We start from the raw sequence: 20,932 nt of genomic DNA on the forward strand, positions 1-20,932 counted from the left end.
AAATATGGGATACTCCTATTCTTACACAAGAATAGAAATCAAGCCCCCAAGTTTCCACAATGGAATCTCAGAACTGACCTCTGATATCTGGTACTTACAGCAATTAAGTTTCTCTTCAGTAAAACACAGAGACTACCAACATTAAAGTTACCTATCAAAAAACTCTACCATGTTTGGAATAAAAACCAACACTTGTCAAAAACTTGACATATTTTGAAAACTATCAAAAATTTATGGGATATTTGATGTTTTATGGTTTAAGGGACATGAAAACTCTTTATTCATCTAAGTTTTCCTGTATTAGATTATATCATAAAAAGTAATACAGTTGCTTTCACTGGAGGTGAAATTTTAACACTTTCTTCCTCTTTTTAAAATCAAGTGTCACAAAGTACAGGAATGTGTTCATCAAAGAAAAAGTAAAGATACAGCATGAGGGGTATTCTGGTCAACAATTTCTTGGTCATTAGTAATGTAAATTAAGAATTGCTTGGTAGCTTTCTAAAGGAGTTGGGAGAAGATCAACCTCAGGGTGGAAAATGAGCTGGAGAGGAACTAGAATGTATCGACACTGGAAAATATGAAACTTTTACAAACCATAGCTCTTTCAATTAAAAGGTATGACTATCATAGTACTCCAGAATTATGATAGGATTATGTGAAAAAATTCCTGACAAACCGTCTGAACAGAAATATAGGAGAATTAGAAATTGAAATATATGTGAATTTTACTTATGGGCATGTGTGTGTGCATGTGCATTGCGTATGTGTGTACACACACACATATACATATATTTTTATGGTTTAATATAATCTAGTATTACACGAATAATAATATTTATTTACTCTCAATAAAAAATAAAAAGTAGAGAATAAAGATATTTATTTGGGATATAAAATTAAAAAGTACTACAATTATTATGGAAATCTAGGCATGTACAGTGGGCCAATATCTCAGATGTTAGATAATAACATGAATAAAGAGGAAGTCAAAGTGTACCATGTCCCCTGCTCCATCGCTAAAATACGTTCCTCACATACACCTTCTACAAGGATCCAAGGCCTGGATTTTTCTCAGTGGTGATTTAGTGAGTTGAGAATTAAAAGTTTTTCCCTTTCTAAAGAATCCATTAACATTTAAATATAGTTTATTCTATTATTCCATGAGAACATCATTGCATTTCCAAGAAAACCTGAATAAAAAAATATTATGTTAAAAACAAAATTTTCTAAGGGAAAAAATGCTTAGGGACTAGAAGGCTCCAAATAGGCAAACACTAAGCCACTTTTCTTGCAGAACCTTCAATAATAAAGATATATTATAGCCCAAAGTGCACAGCTATCAAACCTAAACATCTCTGAGCAAACCTCACCTGCCCTGTCACTAGTCACCACAATTCTCATCATCACTACCAAGTGATAAACTAGACAAAGAACAAAGTCATCAAAAAAGCAGCCACACTTAGGTTCAACAACTATTCTCTTGTCAGTAGAGCTAGTTTGTGCTCTGACTATACGTGGCTTTATTTATTCGTGTAAAATAAACTACGCTGTAATACATATTTTTCTTCTTCTAATTTATCAATATCTTGTGCTGTAGGAAAATGTACACATAGGAGAAGGAGTCGTTACCCATAAGAGAAGGGAAGGGAAAGGCAGAGAGAGAGAGAAAGTTAGTTTTCTTGGGTTTTTGTTTTATTTTGTTTTCCTGATCTTTTAGACTCAGAAACTTGGAACTTCACAGGCCGGCACATAATAGAATTTATAGATTTTTTATTTACCTATCGTAATGTTAATCTCATGTTCTGGCAAACACATACCATGTGTCAGACACTTTCTAAACACTTTATGTATATTAATTCAAGACTCATAATAACCCAATAAGATAGGTACTATTTTGATCAACGTATTATAGGCAAGAAAACTATGAAGAAATTAAGGAATCTGCCCAAGACTGTACAGCAGATAAATAGCAGAGTCAAGATACAACCCAGGCCAACTGGCCCCAGAATCCATGAGGCCTCTCTTGATCTGCCGAAACAAAGGAGGACCATTTTTACCTTTATTTCATCGTTTTATGTATATTATTTGTCCCCTTTTCTAATCAGATGTGTATACTTTTGGGGGTTAAAAACTGGTCTCTCTTCATTATTGACTAGCCCACAGCATAAATGACTGAATTACCATATCGATCAACTGTGTGGTACACACTGTTTAGGCATCTGGGCTGATGGGATATCTGGAAAGGGCAAATCATACCAAAGATAAACTATGTCTGTGTCAGAATTTTAGATCCCCACAAAGATGGAAAAGAGAAGAACTAGCTTGGTCAGAAAGGATCCTCTCTACTCCCACTTTCAGCAACGCGATTATTATATAAAAAGTATCCTAAGCTAATTAAAGGAAGTAGCACTCTGAAACTGTTTTCCTTTTGATTGCGTTTTACTGTTGCTGTTATTTTTGGACGACAAGGAGATGGGTTAGAGGGGGTGTTCAGACACGGAATCGATCAAGCAGATGAAATCACCTCCCTAAAAGAAAAGATAGGAATCTCCCTTAGAAATACAACATAAGAAAAGGGAGGGAGAAAATGAGAGAAAAACAAAGTGCTAAAGTAGAAGTTTAGAAGAGAGTGCAAATTCTCTGGAGAAGGGAAGATGAGAAAACTGTGGAACCAAGGAGAAACATTTCTATCTATATCATAACTCTACCCATGCAGAGTCTGAGACAAAGAAGAAAACATGTAGTGGTTCCTTTAAGAATGAAAATGGATAAGAGCTTCTGATGTTGGCACACTGCAATGGCTATGTTTTAATTAAAAAATCCATAAAAATTCTGCATTATTCAAAAGTTTTTCATGCTATTTCCTAATAGCAAAAATGCTACATAAATATATTTTTATGTTATGCTGGTTGTTTCTAATCACTGATGTACAGGTACAACTAGGTATCTAAATGACCCAGTCGATGAAAACTTCAATCAAGTAATTTATTGAGCACTAAGCACATGAATAAAAAATACTCTGTTATTTGCTTTTATTGATTGTTAAATTTTGCAGGTTAAGGAAAAAGATGTAGAAGCAAAACAATCACTTAAGAAACAACTTAAGGCCCAAATTTTAACCTGCAACAAAGAGACCTCTGTTCATAGGTTCTGATAACAGATCTCCAAAAATTTATCATTGGCCAGGTTGAAGCTTGCACACTTCCGCCATGCTTGCTTAAATACACCAGAGGCACATATAACCTAGGGAGCTTTGTCATGCAAAATGAGACTGAACAAAAGAAGTATTCATTCAGTTCTGGGTACTGCAACTCAACGTTAAAGCTAACATTGTAGAAATCTGTTCTGTAAGAAGAAAATCTGTGCAGAAATCTGGTGAGATGTCTTCATGTTATTAACATCATGTTATTAATTAACATCAATGATTCAAAGACAGATCTTACAAAAACTTAGAGAAAAAATATTTATGCCACTTACTAGTTAGAAAAGAAGAAAAATATGATACCATACATACATTATTTTTTGGACTTATCAAAATCTACTTCTATGTTTTGTTTCTGTTGTTGTTGTTAAGGTAAAATCAATGGTTTGATTCCATAAAAAAAAAATAAATCAACTCAGCTAAGTAAATAACAGCGTTGAATACAGGAAATCTGACTCTAGAACCTACAATTCTAATGATTTTGCTAGACTATTATTTTGGGGGGCTTTATTTTGTGTTATGAAGACTAAATTCTTTGACAGTTTTATCCTGCTGAATCAGAGCTATTTCTTTTCCACATTATGTTAAGCTCTGATGACAGACTCTCACAAAGTCAGTATAATGAAACTGCATTGTGAAGGTGACCCAGTGATGACAACCATCAACCTACTGATTGTCACAGATGAGCCCACTGATGTGGCTGCCATCCCTTTAGCACCAGTTCCACACCCTTACCCACCCACCTACCACATACACACATCCCTCCCAAAGCTGTGGGCTCTTAAAAAGCAGATGGCTCTCCCAGGCTGAAGAAAAACACACTTCTGTTTAGAAATAATAGAATCAACTTAATACCTTATGAAAATCCATTAAAATCTCAATAGACCATAATCTAAGAACCTTGTCTTTTAGAACCATGCCTAAGAGGTAAGAGGCTTACAATAAAATAGAAAAACTAACACAAGACAAAGCAATTAAAACAATATATTGTTTTTTCTATGTATTTTTGGTTTTGTTCTCAGGAATAAAGAGAAGCCTAACCTGAAGAAATAGTTCATTTTTAAAAAGCAAGCATGAAACTGTTATTAGCTTATAAACTACTTACTGACCATAATAAAACATATGTTTACCTATCTGCATTCTCATAAGGCTCTCTAATAAGCTACAAATAAGTAAATATTTTAAAAGTTTAAATCTCAAGGTCAAACGTAAAAATAAGCTTTAAAAATGATAACTTCCTACTTCCAGGTACTGAACTTTTATAAGGGTTATTGAACAACTCTTCACACTGGTAAATTGATTTTTTTTTTGCTAAACCATATAAACTCACTCAACAAAACACAAAGCATTGACACTATTCATTGTCTGGTGTAATCATAATTAGATTAGCATAGCTGGGGGAAAAATACAAAGACATTGTGAACCACTTTTCTTAGGTCTAGTGTTGTAGTAGGTATAATATGAAGATAGTAAACACTAATACACTTGACCAATTTGTGGAGTTAATCCAGACTTCTGTATTCCCACCCTAGACATAATAACTTTTTGTTTACTTATTTTCCTACTTCATTTTACTGACAAGAATATAGTTATTCAAAATGCCTCTGAAAATAAAATATTTCATGAAACTATTTCATGTTAATTTTCTAAATATGATGTTCAAGAAGTCAGTAAACCAATACAGTCTGAATATTATACTCAACTCAGAAAGGCTATTTCTTCTAGAACAGAGCCATAGAAACATGCCTGTGAATAAATAGCTTTTTTGCCAACCAACCAACAAGATTTGGACCTAAGCCTACTTTTTTTTTTCTATATGTAGAGATATTTTTCTCTACTTTGAAGGTTTTGTGCCAAAGTACTCAAACACTTACATAAGAAAGGGGGAGGGGGAGGGCTAGAGAGACACTCTCTCATTCCTAATTGGTGAATATTCACTTCTAAATACTACACATAAAATCAGATCCAATGACATCAAAGTATAAACCAAAAAAGCACAGATGTTTACCTGATATTCATTGGGCCAAAAGGTGCTCACTGCTAGCTCAGCCCGAAGCCAATCTCTACCCGTGAAGCCAGTCACATTCCAAATTGGATTGGCAAGTGGTCCTTTATTCACCCTAACTAATATGTTCAAAGTGCCAGGATTCAACCCTTTCTGGCTATATAACAGGTAACTGAAATCAATACAGTGCGTGTCATTCTCCTTCATTGTAGGCAGCTGAAGTCTGGCTTTTTCTCCAGAGTCATGATCTGAAGAATCCACTATCATATAGGAACCTGAAATGACATAATATATTATAAAGCTAAATAGACATATAAGCAAAAGGGAATACATAATAATAAGAAAGTAACAAAAATGATACCAATCCATTGTAAAGATTAAATTTAACTCAAAAAGACTATGTCTTCTAGAGAAGAGCCATAGATCTCTCTCTCAGGTTAACAGTTAAATTAAATACTTAGTAACAGACATTGTTCAAGTACATAACATGTATTCATTCATTTAGTTTCCACAAGAACCTGTTATTATTTCTCTTTTATAAGTTAGGAAATTGAAGCAAGGAATGTTAGTGATGTATCCAAGTTCAGAGAATAAGTTAGTAGAGCTTCGTTTAAACCCACGTCCCTTTCTAAAAATGTGCAGTCTTACTAAGCAAAAATATTTTCATATAAAACAAACAAAAGCAATCCATTATTGATCTCCAAAATGCATCATTCCTTTTCCTTATCCATGATACAGAAGGGAGATGGGCTAAGAGTACGGGTACTTGAATCGCTTCTGATTTCAAATACCAAAATCATGATTTATAAAAGCTGTGTGATTTTATGCAATGTACTAACTACTCTGAACCTCAGTTTTCTGATTCTCATAAAAAAAGAGTAAGTGTTAGTGTGAGGAATGAGATTTAAAATGTAAAATTTCTGGAGTTGAGAATCTGGCACACTGTAGATTCACTCATTTGGAGCCTCACCAGAACACTAAGCTGCCAGCTAAGCACCATTGCTATTGGCTCCAGTTCTGCAATATTCCCCATACTCTTCTAGGGTTCCAAGGAACCTCGCTTGAAAATCACTAATTTATTCCACACCCTTCGATTTAATAAATATTCATAGGTTATCTGTCATGGGGAGACACAGGGCTACTCCAAGGACGTAAAGAGTCCCACTCTCATAGCCCTCACACACAGTCTTTGCATTACAGGCAAAGGTCATGTAGTGACTAAGTACAAAAATGGGACTTTAATTCCAGGCTCCTGATACTAGACTAGGGTCCTCTCCAGAAAAACAGTTTTTCTCATATAACCACGGATTTTAACAACGACACACTCCAGAAAAAAAGTAAATATACCTATTTATTGTACTCACGTTAAAACCCAAATGTTATTGCAAAATGTTTTTCTCAAATGTAATTTTAACCAAAATATATTAGGTATAATGTCACAGAATATATGCTAATATGCTTCACCCTCTTTTAGCCAGTCTCCCCCAACTAACTTCTGAAATTAATCAGACTTCTGTATTATCACTGACTGCTAAACACTCATTGACTAATAGTCGAACTAGCTCATTTAATCCCTAACAACAGGTTCAAATCATGACAGATTGAAGGAATTCAACTATATAAAACCCATTGCCATCGAGTTGATTCCGACTCATAACAACCATAAAGAACAGAGTAGAACTTCCCCATAGGGTTTCCAAGGAGTGCCTGGTGGATTTGAACTGTCAACCTTTTGGTTAGCAGCCGTAGCTCTTAATCACTACGTCACCAGGGTCTGACCAACTCATATTCAGTGGTACCCTCTGGTTCAGAGTTTTGATGAAGATTTCATATGATAACACTTTAGCACAGGCCAAGTACAGAACACACATTCGATAATGATAGCTACTCCTGTTATTGATCACTTCATTTTTTCCCAGTTCTCATCTTCTCCTATAAGGTAGAATTCTTTTTTTTTCTTTTCTCTGATTCTTACATACTGTATTTTAATAGAATAAATTGTCCATGTACATTTTGTAATTTTTTTTTTTTTTGTTGTTGTTTAAACAAGATATCCTGGATCCCAATCCAATTTATAGAAGCAGGATGTTTCTATTCTTGGATTCACTCACATTCTAAGTCCACAGCTGATCTGGTGAGATGTTTTCATCACATTCACTCTGCCACAGCAGACCAATTACTGTTTTGAACAAGTCCCAGGCCAGAGATCTTGGATAAATTACTTAGATTCCTCACAATATTGTCACCTATTTCTCTACTGCTGTAACAGTTGGTCTTTTTTTTTCAATGACACATTATGGCAGTAGTGCATCTGAATTATCTTTACAAGTCTACATCAATTTTGGCTTCTGAGTATCCATTTTAAAGTACTCATCTCAAAATAACTTACTGGCTTTCAAACAGTTATTTTCTTCCATTAAATCTGCACTGTCTCACATTTTCATTATGTAGTATGACATTTACCATTAAGACCATCTAGCAATTTTCTGCCAGTTGCACTTTAAAGCTACAATAATTTACTTATTAAAAAATGGGATTAGCAAAGTATATTAATTTGTAGACATTACCAATTAGGTCATTAGAAAGGCTAAGGTCACAAAATAAAAGCTTGTCCAAACTATTTCAATATTTCATGGGCATTCAATGCAAATTAAACAACAAAGAAAATCAGTGCTGATAATTCATTTCTATAGGATGTTTAGATATAGCTAAAAAGGTGTTCATCTCATCATAGCACAGCTTTCTAATATTTCTAAATAGGCTTCTTACAATGAAATCTGACTATTGCTACATTTTCTGATTGTTCATGGAATAATGTGCATTTACTGCAGTTCCAGGGGGGGAAAAAAATTAAGGAGAGGAAGAAGAAACAAGCACTTGCACCAAGAAGCCATCTAAATCCTTCTGCTTACTGATTTAATATATTGGTAATTTACCCAGTGGGCACCATGGAGGTAGCTGTCTGTTTGACACTAGATTCCACCTCTGTCTTCCCAAACATAGAGAACACTATGGTATTCTTATCAGCTTCTAAAAATTACTTCTACAGTCTCCCAGAATAACTGACTACCAACTTTTAAAGTGTCAGGCAATTCCTAACACATACTTCCCTCATTTTTATTTTATAATTTAAGATCATTTACTATCGTTCTGTCCCCAGCTAAATAATCCCTCAGATATCTAAGAACTTAATACTATTTAGTTGTGATTTAGCTGTCTCTTCTTAAGGCTTAACAATGAAATACGAGTATCTGTGTTCACACCCATACCATATACCAACTTTTAAGTAAAGCAACATTTTTACTGTGGCCTTACAAATATTCTTTATAGTCTCTTGAGCAATGGAGTGCTCAAATATATAATTCAAGATTGAGAAAAAACATATATATAACATTTAAAAAAGTGTAACCTTTCTGGAGAGCAATTTGGCAATAATAATAAAAAAACTTTAAAGGGATGCATATCCTCTGATCTGGCAATTCTAAATCAAGGAATGTATCCTAGATAAACATGTACATGCACAAAGACACAGCTAAAAAGGTGTTCATCTCCCCATAGTACTGTTTAAAATAGAGAAAATGGAAGTATAACTATCCAATAATAAGTACGTTGTAAATTTATGGTAAATCAGTTTAATGAGCTATTATTCAGTTACTAAGAATGGAATTATAAAAAACATTTAATGAAAGATAGTCTCAATATGTTAAATAATATAAGTAGGTTGTAAAATAATAGTCCATTTATGAAAAATACATCTTTATGTTGAATAAATATAAATAGAAAAATACATCTGTGTAAATGTGTGTGTGTTCACATATAAACACACATAAACATACACTTATGATGGGGAAAAAGCAAAATCTAGCAAAATGTTAAGAGTGTATTATCTGTGGGGGGAACTGTAATCAACTTCTGTTTCTTATTTTTGATGATACACATTTTTTGAATGTTCAACAATGCACAAGCATTAGATTTGTACTTTTTTAAAAGAAGACTACATGAATAACTATCTGACATTAGGAACATCAAATAAATAATGATAAATACTTAGCAAATTCAGACGTGCTTCATCCTTTTAACATAAATCCTATTTGCATCCTTCAGATTAACAAAATCTTGGCATTCAAAAAACACAATACATAAATCAGATACTTCCTATTTCAATTCATAAAAGGGGGGAGGCAGAGAATACTTAAACTAAATAGATGTTTTTATTGGAAAGAATGGCCAAAAAAAAACTCAAGTCTGATATTCATAAACATCATAGACTAATAACTAGATGAATAAACAATGCCTTATGGATTATTTCACGTATTAATGGAATTTTTTTTATCTTTAAGCCATACTTCTAGGAATAAAGTATTAACATAGAAAATAGGATTAACCACAAAGAAAATAATGAATGGGTCTCCATACTGCATTTTAAAACTCCTTTATATATATCCTTTAGTATATTAAGGCAATATTTTTAAAGTCAATTCTTATTCAAAATCCATTGAACAGGCCTTATAAACTAAATAAATAAACTTCCTTGTTTATTATTTACAACCTTGTATGATCTTGTACTCCCGAGTATTTTTGTCACTTTACTTCCCACTGTTTCTCTTCACAAACCATCTTCTTCAACCTGACAGATGCCTCATTATTTTCTCCACACACCATGCCAGTCTTCTTCTCCAAAACCAGCTCACTCCTTTACAAGAAAGCCTATCCCAAGCTCATCACCTATTCAGTTCTTACCTATTGTTCTTCTCCAGCTACCCCTGCCCATATTGGACTTCCCCTGCCTTGAAGCTCTTGATTAAATAGTTTCTGCATTTCTGATTCTGGCTCCTAATTATACACAGTTTTTGTACAACTTTTAGATAATGTATATGGGGATCTTTCCTCTCTCTCATAACAGTAACACATCCTCTTAGAAAGCACCTGATTCATTCAGGGTCCAATCAGAAGACAGAAGTCACATGATAAATTTAACAGGGAAAGTGTAATATAAAGAGTTCTGGCCGGCGCAAGCGTTAAACACTCGAGTACTAGCTGAAAGGTTGGCAGCTCGAACCCACCCAGAAAAGCCCCAGACCCTGGTGATCTGCTTAAGAAAGTTCACAGCTCTGAAAACCTTACGGAGCAGCTCTACTCTGCACACATGGGGTCGCCATTAGTCAGAACTGACTCGAAGAGAACAAACAACAACAATTTTAAGGAAGGAACAATGTGTAAAGAGAAGGCAGCTGCTGAGTATCAGACTTCCTTGGAGAAGATGTAGTTGCAGCCCACTAGACAGTGGAGAAGGTCACTAGGTCACTCAGGCCAGAGTGGGTCCACAGTTTCTGGACAAGCAGGAATAGCTTGGATGGCTCTTGTGTGACCTAGCCATGGTCTTGTAACTCCCACCTGAGTGACTGAGTGGGACTGTGCAAATAAAGCAATTGTGGCCCACCAAGGGATTGGTCAGTTTTGCCTTAAAAGAGCGAATTCCAGAGCAGAGAGAGGATTCCACCACCACCAAGCAAGATGAGCCAGTGTCTTTTTGGACCCAGAAGACCTGTGCTGAGAAGCTCCTGGACCCAGGAGACAGAGAGCAAGCTGTAACCCTGAAGATGGCAAGAAGTGGTGGCAGAGGTGGCAGAGAAATGGCAGCAGGAGAGACTTGCAGGAGACTGGCCCACGGAGCAAGCTGAGTGCCTTTGGGCCCAGGTTTACTGGCAGAGTGGGGTGCCTGTGGGCACTTACTCGCAGGGGATAAAAGAGCTTTGTAACACTTGCCTGAGCAAAGCAGAGGCCTAGGGTCAGAGAGAGGTGTGCCTATGAACACAGCTGAAAAGAGGCAGTCCTGAAGGAAGAACTGTATCCTGAGCCTTCCTGAATCTGAATTATAACCTGTTACTTCCCTAATAAACCCCATAATCATGAGTATGGTCTGTGAGTTGTGTGTGGCCACTGCAATGAATTATTGAACCAGCAGAGAAGCAGAGAGAGTGCCATGGGAGAGACAGTTGGTGTCAGAATTGGTAAGGATGGCAAACAAAGGAGGCATGTCTGACCTCCGCCTCAGAGGAGTCAGCCTTGCGCTGTTGATCGTGATTCTCCTTCCCCCTGTGAAGAGAGAGGAGGTCAGAAACCGCCCCCACACCGTTTTTATAAGGAAATACTCCTTGTGTAGCAGGGCAGCACTAGAACTAGCATGAGCTGTGTTTACATTGGACGGGCCACAGAGAGGTGTTGACCAGGCCAGGGCTGAGGCTGTGAGCTCACTGAATGTGACCGCGTGCACTGGGCCTGCCAGTGGGCCCCTGGTAGCTATGTAATACCAGGAAGAAGAAAAAAAACGGAAGCACAGAAAAATCACAAGCCACTTCCTTCTAAAATGTCCTTCCATTGCCCTCTATAGACAAAGCCTAACATTGTGCTAGCTACAAACGAAAAATGCTTTAAAGGTCAAACTCCATTGTCACAGAACAGGTAATAAAGGGTAAATTTGGAGCAGCGAGCAATAAATTGATAAATGGTGCAGCAGCTAACAAGGGCCTTGTATGCGGTAGAAGTTCAACAGAAACTTGTTAGTTGGTTGATTGGTTGACTAGATGAATAAGAGAGACAGAACGGTTACTTCTTAGAATATAACAATATATAACTGCTGACCCAGTGCTAGCTCTTCCTATATATGAGCTAAATTCTCAGAAAACATCAAAATAACAACAAAAATAAAACAATTGAAACTGGTTTATGATTCTTCCGGACAGAATGATTTTTGATGGAGGAGTATAATGTTTGGAAATAAGCATTTAATATTTTTGTCAAAATCATCATTGTGCACATAAGAAACTATTAGAGCAACAGATCTCAAACATTTTAGTCTCAGGACCTCTTTACACTCTTAAAAATTATTGAAGAATCCAAAGAACTATTCTTTCTGTGAGTTATATCTATCAATATTTATCATATTAGAAATTAAAACAGAGAAATGTTTGAAATATTTATTAATGCATTTAAGTTTACAATAATAAACCCATTATATGTTAACCTAAATGACATCTTTTAATAAAAAAATTACTATATATACTATATATTCAAAAAAATATTAAGAAGAGAGGTATTTTACATTTTTTAAAATCTCTTTAATGATTAATAGAAGACAACGAGGTTCTCATTTTACAACTCCTTCATTCAGTCTGTTGTGATATCATGTAGCCTCTGGGAAATTCTACCATAATCATGAAAAAAAATGAGAGAAAAAAGGAAAATAATATCTTATTGTTATTATGAAAATAGTTTTGACCTCATGGATCTCCTGTAAGGGGTCTTGGGGACCCACAGCAGTTCCTGGTCTACATGTGGAGAACCACTATATTTTAACATACGTAATTCTTTTTATCCTCATGCTCTAATGAGAACTTTATTAGTACTTTTATTTATACTGAGTCTACTTCATTCATTCTGTTTCTGCAGGGCATAATGATGTACTCTATGAAATCAGTTAAGAAACAAACCTTTTCACTGGGGTGTTAGATGCCTGGAGAACGAAAATAGGAAAAAATGAGTTTTTCTACACCATTCTAGCCTCCCACTCTCAGAGAATCAAGTTGTTTGTGTGAACAGAAAAGTGGAGAAGACACAGTAATATTCTATAAGGAAAGTGTTTTTGTGCGTTCTTAAGACTATTTTGAATAGCTACCAAAGCACCAACACATTGTCCAAAAACAGTTAGTTCTTGGCATTGAGTGAGAATTTCCCAGTAGAAACAAAAAACATGCCAGAAACGGTTGGTGTAAAAAAACTAAAGGCACTATACAGTAATATAGTTTCATGCCCAGCTAGTTTTAAGAAGCAATAATCAGGATCTCTGGGTGTAGAAAGAAGTGAGAACTGAAACCATGAGTTGGGTCCCAGACCGTCTGTGGTAATTTTTCTGGAGGGTAGGGGTTGTTTTCTTCAGAATTAATGTCTCTAAGCATTTCTGTTGCTATTATCTTTGTGCTGAAGGCAGTGCCATTTCCCTTTTTCCATTTCTTTCACCTTCTCATTTTCTTTTTTTCAAGCCATCTGATTAAATGACAACGTAATATACCCATTTACTGAAACTAAGAATCAGTTTGATTTTTCCCATTCCCTTACTTTCCTCTTGCAAGCCACTAGTAATTCTGACTGGCACTGTTTCCAAAATATATCCTCAATCACTGCACATCTCTGTCTTCACTAGTTTTACCAAGCCAGTATCATTTCTCAGGAGGAAACTGAAATAGGTTCCAGTCAGGTCTCATTATTCCCACAATAGCAGCCCTACAATAGGTTACTATAAGCAACCAGATTAATTTTTTTCAAAACATACAATTAATCTTTTCTCATCCTACATAGGGTCATCAAATGGCCTCATGTTGCAATGAGAATAAAATTCAGGTCCTTTACTCTGGCCTATCAGCTTCAATACGATCTGATCCCTGCCTTCCACTCCCAGTTTACCTCCTACCACTTCTCTTACTCAACATGCTACAAACATAGTGGGTTCCTTCTATCTATTAATAAGCCAAGCTTATGCCTGCTTCAAGGAGTCCTGGTGGCGTAGTGGTTAAGTGACTGGCTGCTAACCAAAAAGTCAGAGGTTCGAACCCACAAACTGCTCTGCAGGAGAAAGATGTGGCAATCTACTTCCATAAAGATTACAGCCTAAGAAACCCTACGGGGCAGTTCTACTTTGTCCTGTAGGGTTGCTACAAGTCAGAATGACTCGATGGCAAGGGGTTAATGCCTGCTTCATTGTCTCTGCACTTGCTGTGTTCTCTGCTTGGACTGCTTGCTCTCTCTTCAACTGGCTTATTTTTCATCATTCAGGTCTCAGCTCAAATTATTGGTGAAGCAATACAAGGTTTTTAATTAAAGTAGTTCCTTCTAAGATTCTTTCTAATGTATCACTATTTTTATTCCCTTGATAGTATTTACCACATCAGGAATGTATCTTATTTATTTACCTGGTTGAAAAACTCCAGGAAAAGTTAGGATTTCAACTATTTTGTTTTGTCCAAAAACTTAGACCAAGATCTAGAACATAATAGACACCTTAACATTTTTTGGATCAATGAATAAATGATAAGGTGTGTGTATATGTGTGTGTGTTTATCACAATGGTTTGTGCCATTCTGACCTTCAAACTTGATTGAAACATAATCCTTTACTACTCCTATTTTTTTTAAAAAAAGGAAAGTAGGATAATACAAATTCCAGTAAATGAGCAAATCTGAAAACTGTGTCACTCAAGGTTTTCAGTTTCCTTTCTGCTCCCTGCCTCAATTCAAGGTGTTTCATTCAACAAACTTCTAAAAGCTATGGATCCCAATTTTTCCACCTATTTTTAAAGTTGCTTATTTTCCCTATAGGACACTTATAACGATATACATATATATAGTCAAAACAGAACGGTAGAAAGAATTCTATTCTGGTAGGAAAACGGTTTTCCATTGAAGTGCAGGAATTCATTTATTCTTTTTGTTGGATAAAACCTTACTATGCTGAAATCCAGGAGCCCTTGTGGTACAGTGGTTAAGAGCTACAGCTGCTAATCAAAAAGGTCAGCAGTTCGAATCTACCAGCCGCTCCCTGAAAACCCTATGTGGCCATTCCACTCTGTCCTATAGAGGCACTATGAGTCGGAATTGACTCAACAGCAATGGGTTTGCATTTTTGTTTATGTTGCAATCCAGGTCTTTAAATCTTTAAATAATATATATCATATATTGAGATTATCTGTCTATACATCTCCCCAGCCCAAGTGCAAACTTTGCAAGAGCAGAAACCTATTTTTCCCACCAACCACCTAACAGAGGGACTGTGCTCCTGTAAACTCTTGGTGAACTCAACTGCAGCAAAGCAAAAACAAAGACATTTGAGAAAGGAAAACAACATTGTTTTCAATTAAGATAGGAATTTGAAATTGACTTTAAACAATGTTCTCAATCTTGACAATTTCCCCAAAAGATTCCATTATTTGGTAAGGTCGAAATAGGTGCCCTCACTTTTTTGCATTGTTTATCATTAATTCTTCAAGCTTTTACATTTGATTATTGCTTAAGATAATGCTTTTCTTCTAATAGAATTCACCTCTGTCTTAGCTTGTTAGGGCTGCCATAACAAAATAGGAAAAAGCCGGTAGCTTTAAAGAAGAGAAATTTATTATCTCACAGTTTTGAAGGCAAGAAGTCCAAATCAGGGCATTGACTCTAAAGAAAGGTCCTTCTTTGTCTCCTTCAGCTTCTAGTAGCTGCTGACAATCCTTGGCAATACTGGGGTTGTAGATGCATCTGCCTCCATCCTCACTTGGCAGCTCCCTCCTGTGTGTCTTTCTGCATCTGTTTTCCCTTTTTATAAGATGCCATTCAGAAGGGATTAGGTTCAGGACCCACCCTACTGTGGTATCACCTCATACCAGAAAACACCTATTTACAAACAGGGCCCATTCACTGATACAGGGTTTAGGGCTTCAACATATCTTTTGTGGGGACATAGTTCAATCTATAACACCTCCCTACATCATACGATTTTATAAAACACAGAATGAGGCTCACATTATAAAACGTCAGATTAGAAACAGCAAATTTGCCCCCTAAACTACAAAACAAAAGGAATGAATTGGATCTTCAAACAGCTTAAGTCTTCCTGAAAATGTTATTCTCATTGCCTTGGCAAAATATAAAACTTCATTTACATTCTTCAGGGAAAAAATATTTCTTAATCCCTGAACAAGAGTTTTATATTTTATTTGTTCTAGGTATTCAATCTATATTTGAAAATAGAAAAATGTTTTTATTTCAGAAAACAGCTTCAACAACCTTCAGAAACCACAAAACACTATATCTGCTCCTCACTTACCAGCTTTCTCATTATCCAACATTTCACATTTAAGACTATAGTAAAAAAAATCTACTATCCAACTATTATCCCTATTAATGAGGCATCAGGCATGGCACCAATGGCTGCAGAATGTCCCCTCCCTCAAGAAGGGTCTCCAGGCAGCTACCAGGAAGCTGGGCCACACTGCCCCATACCCCCTGCTCCCTCTTGCCAGGAGTGGACTCTGTGTCTAGCTGCCATGGCCTCCAGGCAGACATGCGGGCGGCACAGAGCCAGCAGGCACCTGTTCTTGATTCCCAGCTCCTTTGAGGCCTGAGGTGCAGCAGCCCAAAATTGCTGTGGGATGGAAAGGGAAGCAAGAAAGAGGCATTGCAGACAGTGTTTGAAAAAAATGCATGCAAGTTTAATGACATCCCAAAGTGAGCCAAACTGGGCCTGAAGCCTCTGACGCAGTGTGGGCAGCCAGGCTCCCAGAACCCTTTAGACCTGGAGAGCAGAGCAACCTCCAGGATCATGAACACAGGGCTTGTAGCCCTGGAGGTGGCTCCACAAGGGAACCTCTGACCCAGGAGAAAGGTGAAGTGGTTAAGCCGTGAGCCCTCCAGTGACACAACCGGGCTTTATCCAGCTTTGTCTTTTCCAAGCCTCCTTCTCCAGAGAGGAATAATCCATAACTGGACTAGTACAGTTGTTAAGAGCTTGGCTGCTAACCAAAAGGTCAGCAGTTCAAATCCACCAGCTGCCCTCTGGAAACCCTATGGGGCAGTTCTTCTCTGTCCTATAGGGTTGCTATAAGTTGGAATTGGCTTGATGGCAATGAGGAATTTGGCTTTTTGGTTTGGATTCGTCACAGTGATGAGCACATCAGTAAATAGCTGTTATTATTTCTATGATCATATTTTCTAAATTAAAAAAAGTCAGACAAATGGATAGTCTAAAAACAGGAAAAAAAAATCCTCCATTTTCACATAATGCCGATTTTCACATAATGACTTGGTCTTTGGAAGCCGACCACGTCAATATGTGAGTAGTGGTTGTAAAAAAAGGTTTCAGTTAAAATTAGCACAACATTTATCCTTCCAGGGCAACTAGTCTCTTAGGGGAGCTTATTGCTACATGGTAAAATTTAGGAACTGGGCCAAGCATTCTTCTATAGTTTAATTTTCTTATCCCACAACATCGCAGAAAGCAAAGCAAGAATCTACTTAATTCTTACCTTAAACACCAAAATAGTATGACCAGTTCCAATAGTTTGACCTAGAAAACCTGTGCAATATGATTATTAAGCTTTTAATGTCATCTATCTCCTTTTTAAAAACAGCTGATTTTATAATCTGTTGTACTCTTTCCCTCCAGGACCCTTCAGGACTCCAGTATTTCCTACCTCCCACACACGTATTCAAGTGAATAGCTTGAACAACTAATTTAACCTCAATCTGTCTCTGTTTCCTCATCTTGAATTGTTTTTCACCCCTAGGTCTGCTGTGAGGAATAAATGAGACTGTCTCTATGATTTAGTAAGACAGAAGAATAGGTAAGTTCTCAATATTTTTTCTTTGGACATATTCATTCCTTTCTTTAACAAGTAGTAGAGACAGTCAAATCTGTCTTAGAAGCAAGGATGGTGAGACTTCATCTCACATACTTTGGACATGTTATCAGGAGGGATCAGTCGCTGAAGAAGGACATCATGCTTGGTAAAGTAGAGGCTCAGTGAAAAAGGGGAAGATCCTTAAGAAGACAGATTGACACAGTGGCCGCAACTGTGGGCTCAGACATGGTGCAGTATCAGAGAATGTTTTGTTCTGTTTTACATATGGTCTCTATGAGTCGGAACCAACTCGGTGGCACTTGACAACAACAACAGAGAGAATCAAACTGAGGAATGTGTGAAAAGAACGTTTTCAAAATTAAAAAACAAGATTACAATGTTAATGACAAGCACACTTAAAAACTTCCAAATCAGTGGACTTAATCCTCACAATCTTTCCCAACTTTCTTCCTTTCACAACTCCTTCCCAGCTCTTTCCTTTCCATTCCTCTCTAACCTTCTCTTTCTTGTTCTTTCTTTCTTTGAAATCTGACGTTAATTTTGAACTCTACTCTCCACTCCTAGTCCCCAGAAACACAGACAGACACATACAAAAGGTTCAAAGATCTAAGTTTAAGAATTCCTGTTCTAAGATTTCTCCAATTTCTGAAATCCCAGGGCTCCCCGTGGCTATCCGACCTGCATAGCTTTTATGTTATGTTTTGAAAAGCAGCCACTAAAATGAAAACCTCGGGAGAGAATAGTCAGAGTTGCATTACCCCAAAAGGCAAGAGAGTCTTTGTCTGGTAGCCAGTTTTGTAATCATCACTTGTCTTTTGAAAGGAACCAAGATTGGAAAGAACAATGAAGGGTAAGAGAAGGTACTTTAGCCTGCAGTCCCTGGAAACTGTCTAAAGACTAAATATCATGCTAAAGTTTCCAGCCTGTTGTCAGGATACACTTCAACTCTATTAATAATGGACAGCCAGAACTGAAGGTCAGCAGAGGATGACTACACAGTGCTTATACATTTCCATGTAAATGAATATTCCCAAAGTCACAACATTCTACCGAGTAGTCACATTATGTCTGGAAGAAACTACAATTATTTTAATATGCTAGAAAAGCAACTATTATTGTGACTCAAAAATAACAACATAGGACAACAACTCCTCATGAATAAGCAAATGGCAAATAATGATCTATTACAGAAGAACTCAGGTTGAACAGAACTTCTCAACTGAGTCCTCAGGTTCAAAGGTAATCTGCCACAGGAGTAGTTCAACTGGAAATGAAGGAAGTTTCACCCCTTATTAAACCTGAAAGACAATTACCTTTCCTGATTACAATAAAAGACGCTTCATAAAAGATTCCAAATGAGGGAATATCATATACTGAAATGAAAACATATCCCTGTCTATGAAGTGGATAAGAATTCAAGCTCTAAAGTAAGTCTAGCTCCGAATTAGGAGTGTGGCTCTACTACTTTCTACCTGTCCCAGACTTCCACTCCTATTCACTACCATTTTGCTGATGAAAATCTGAGGCCCAGAAAAGTATCTCAGGTATAATAAAAGTAATGGTTCAGAGGATTATCATGAGGATTACAGAAATGGGAACTCTCAAAGTAAAAACATGCTTTTATTTTTTTATTTACAAAGTATTATCTAAACCAATAATCTATCTGCTTGTTTTGGATAGCAGTGCTTGTCTAAGAAAGCCTAAGAGAAGCAAAGGAAAAGAAAAGCAAAAAGAAATGAGAGCAAAAATATGCACACACACACAAAAAATACAGAAATCGAACGAAGGTGAAATGAATAAAAGAGTCCAACGAGGAGGTGAAAAAGAAAAGAAATAAGTGCTTATACTTTAAAATGTATGGTCTGGGAAGACAGAAGAAAAGAGAGAAGAACAGGACGGTGAAGAAACTGGGGTTATGTTTATTGTCTGTCTCTCCTGTTAGCTTCATAAACCTTCCAAATAGTGTTTAAAAAAAACAAAAAACTGAGGTCCCAAGAAATAAAAAAGCAAAACAGAACAGTATCATCAGATATTAAGGTTGCTGCTTTTTGTCACAAGGTTATTAACTGCATAAAATTCAAGGTTTTGTTATCAGATTAAAATGACAAGAATAGGTAATTATATAGAGACCAATGGTTACTAGTAGTTACCAAGGGCAGGGGGAGGGTGAGATTCACTCATTAAGAAGTAATATATTTTTGTCTATGGTGATGGCAACATTGACATCAACTAAGGGGAATGGATACACAACCAGACTAATACAGCTGTGACCATTAATCTGTACGCCTGTACGCCAGGAAAAAAAAAAGAGAGAGAGAGGGTGAATTGGCAAATAAAATGTTTTATATAATTTTACAATTATAACAGCATCCCCCCCCCCAAAAAAAAAAAAAAGGTTGTACCTGTTGATACTACTTAGGTACAAATAAACACTCCATGGAATTAGTTGTCTTGGTTCAAACATTTCCGGTCATGCATTTGTGGTTCTATCCAGTCAATAGGCCTAACATTATTTTTAGAGTTTCTATTCTACCCGTAGTTTGGTTAGTAGTGCCTGGGGTCTTAAAACCTTGTGAGAGGCCAACCAAAATACAAAAATTGGTCTCTGGGACTCGAGCAGACATGGCTGTGGCAGCATGCTTGTCCGTTTTCCCATTCTTGCCTATTCCGTGATATTCTTTGGACTCGGGCAGACATGGCTGTGGCAGCATGCTTGTCCGCTTCCCACTTCTGCCCTTTTGAATATATGCCGAATAAAACTTTCTTTTTGCTTTAAAAAAAAAAAAAAGGTCTCTATTCACCTGGAAAAGCAAAGGAAGAAGGAGACCCAGGAATCGGAGAAGGAAACGGACTACTGATTTAATTTCCTCCATGAACTACTACCTCCATTACCATGAGACCAGAAGAAACGGATGGTGCCCGGCTACCATTACTGAACGTTTTGACCAAGGACTGAACAGATGAATCCTGATCAAAAGGAGGAAAAGTGGAACAGAACTTCAATTTCATATAGAAACCTGAATTACTGGATCATTGAAACCAGGGAAACCTCCAAATCTAATGCCTGGAAAGAATCTTTAAACCTTGAACCTAAACTATCCCATGAAGGCATCATTAAACTAAACAAAATTTAGACCAATTAATAAAGAATGTTTGCCTTGAGCATCACATTCTTATAAAGAATTGTCTATATGATTTTAAATTGACAACAGCTAATCTAAAGCACAGATGAGAATTCTAAGGGGCAGAGAGCCTAAATTAATGGTGATAAAACAATATGGGTGCACATAATGAGAATGGTGACACAATGTGAAGTATATAATCAGTG

At 36.6% G+C, this 20,932-nt stretch overlaps 1 protein-coding gene across 1 annotated transcript in view; it reads right to left on the reverse strand.

Annotated features, from left to right (window-relative positions):
• Nucleotides 1–20,932, reverse strand: part of PTPRK (protein tyrosine phosphatase receptor type K) — a 542,545-nt gene that overhangs the window by 434,779 nt on the left and 86,834 nt on the right. Inside the window, exon 2 of the mRNA XM_023724464.1 lies at nt 5,214–5,485. Coding sequence (XP_023580232.1) covers nt 5,214–5,485 — 272 coding nt within the window. The remainder of the gene's footprint in view (nt 1–5,213; nt 5,486–20,932) is intronic.

Source organism: Trichechus manatus, unplaced genomic scaffold (genome assembly GCF_000243295.1).
Source record: "Trichechus manatus latirostris isolate Lorelei unplaced genomic scaffold, TriManLat1.0 scaffold00248, whole genome shotgun sequence".
Classification (NCBI taxonomy): domain Eukaryota; kingdom Metazoa; phylum Chordata; class Mammalia; order Sirenia; family Trichechidae; genus Trichechus; species Trichechus manatus.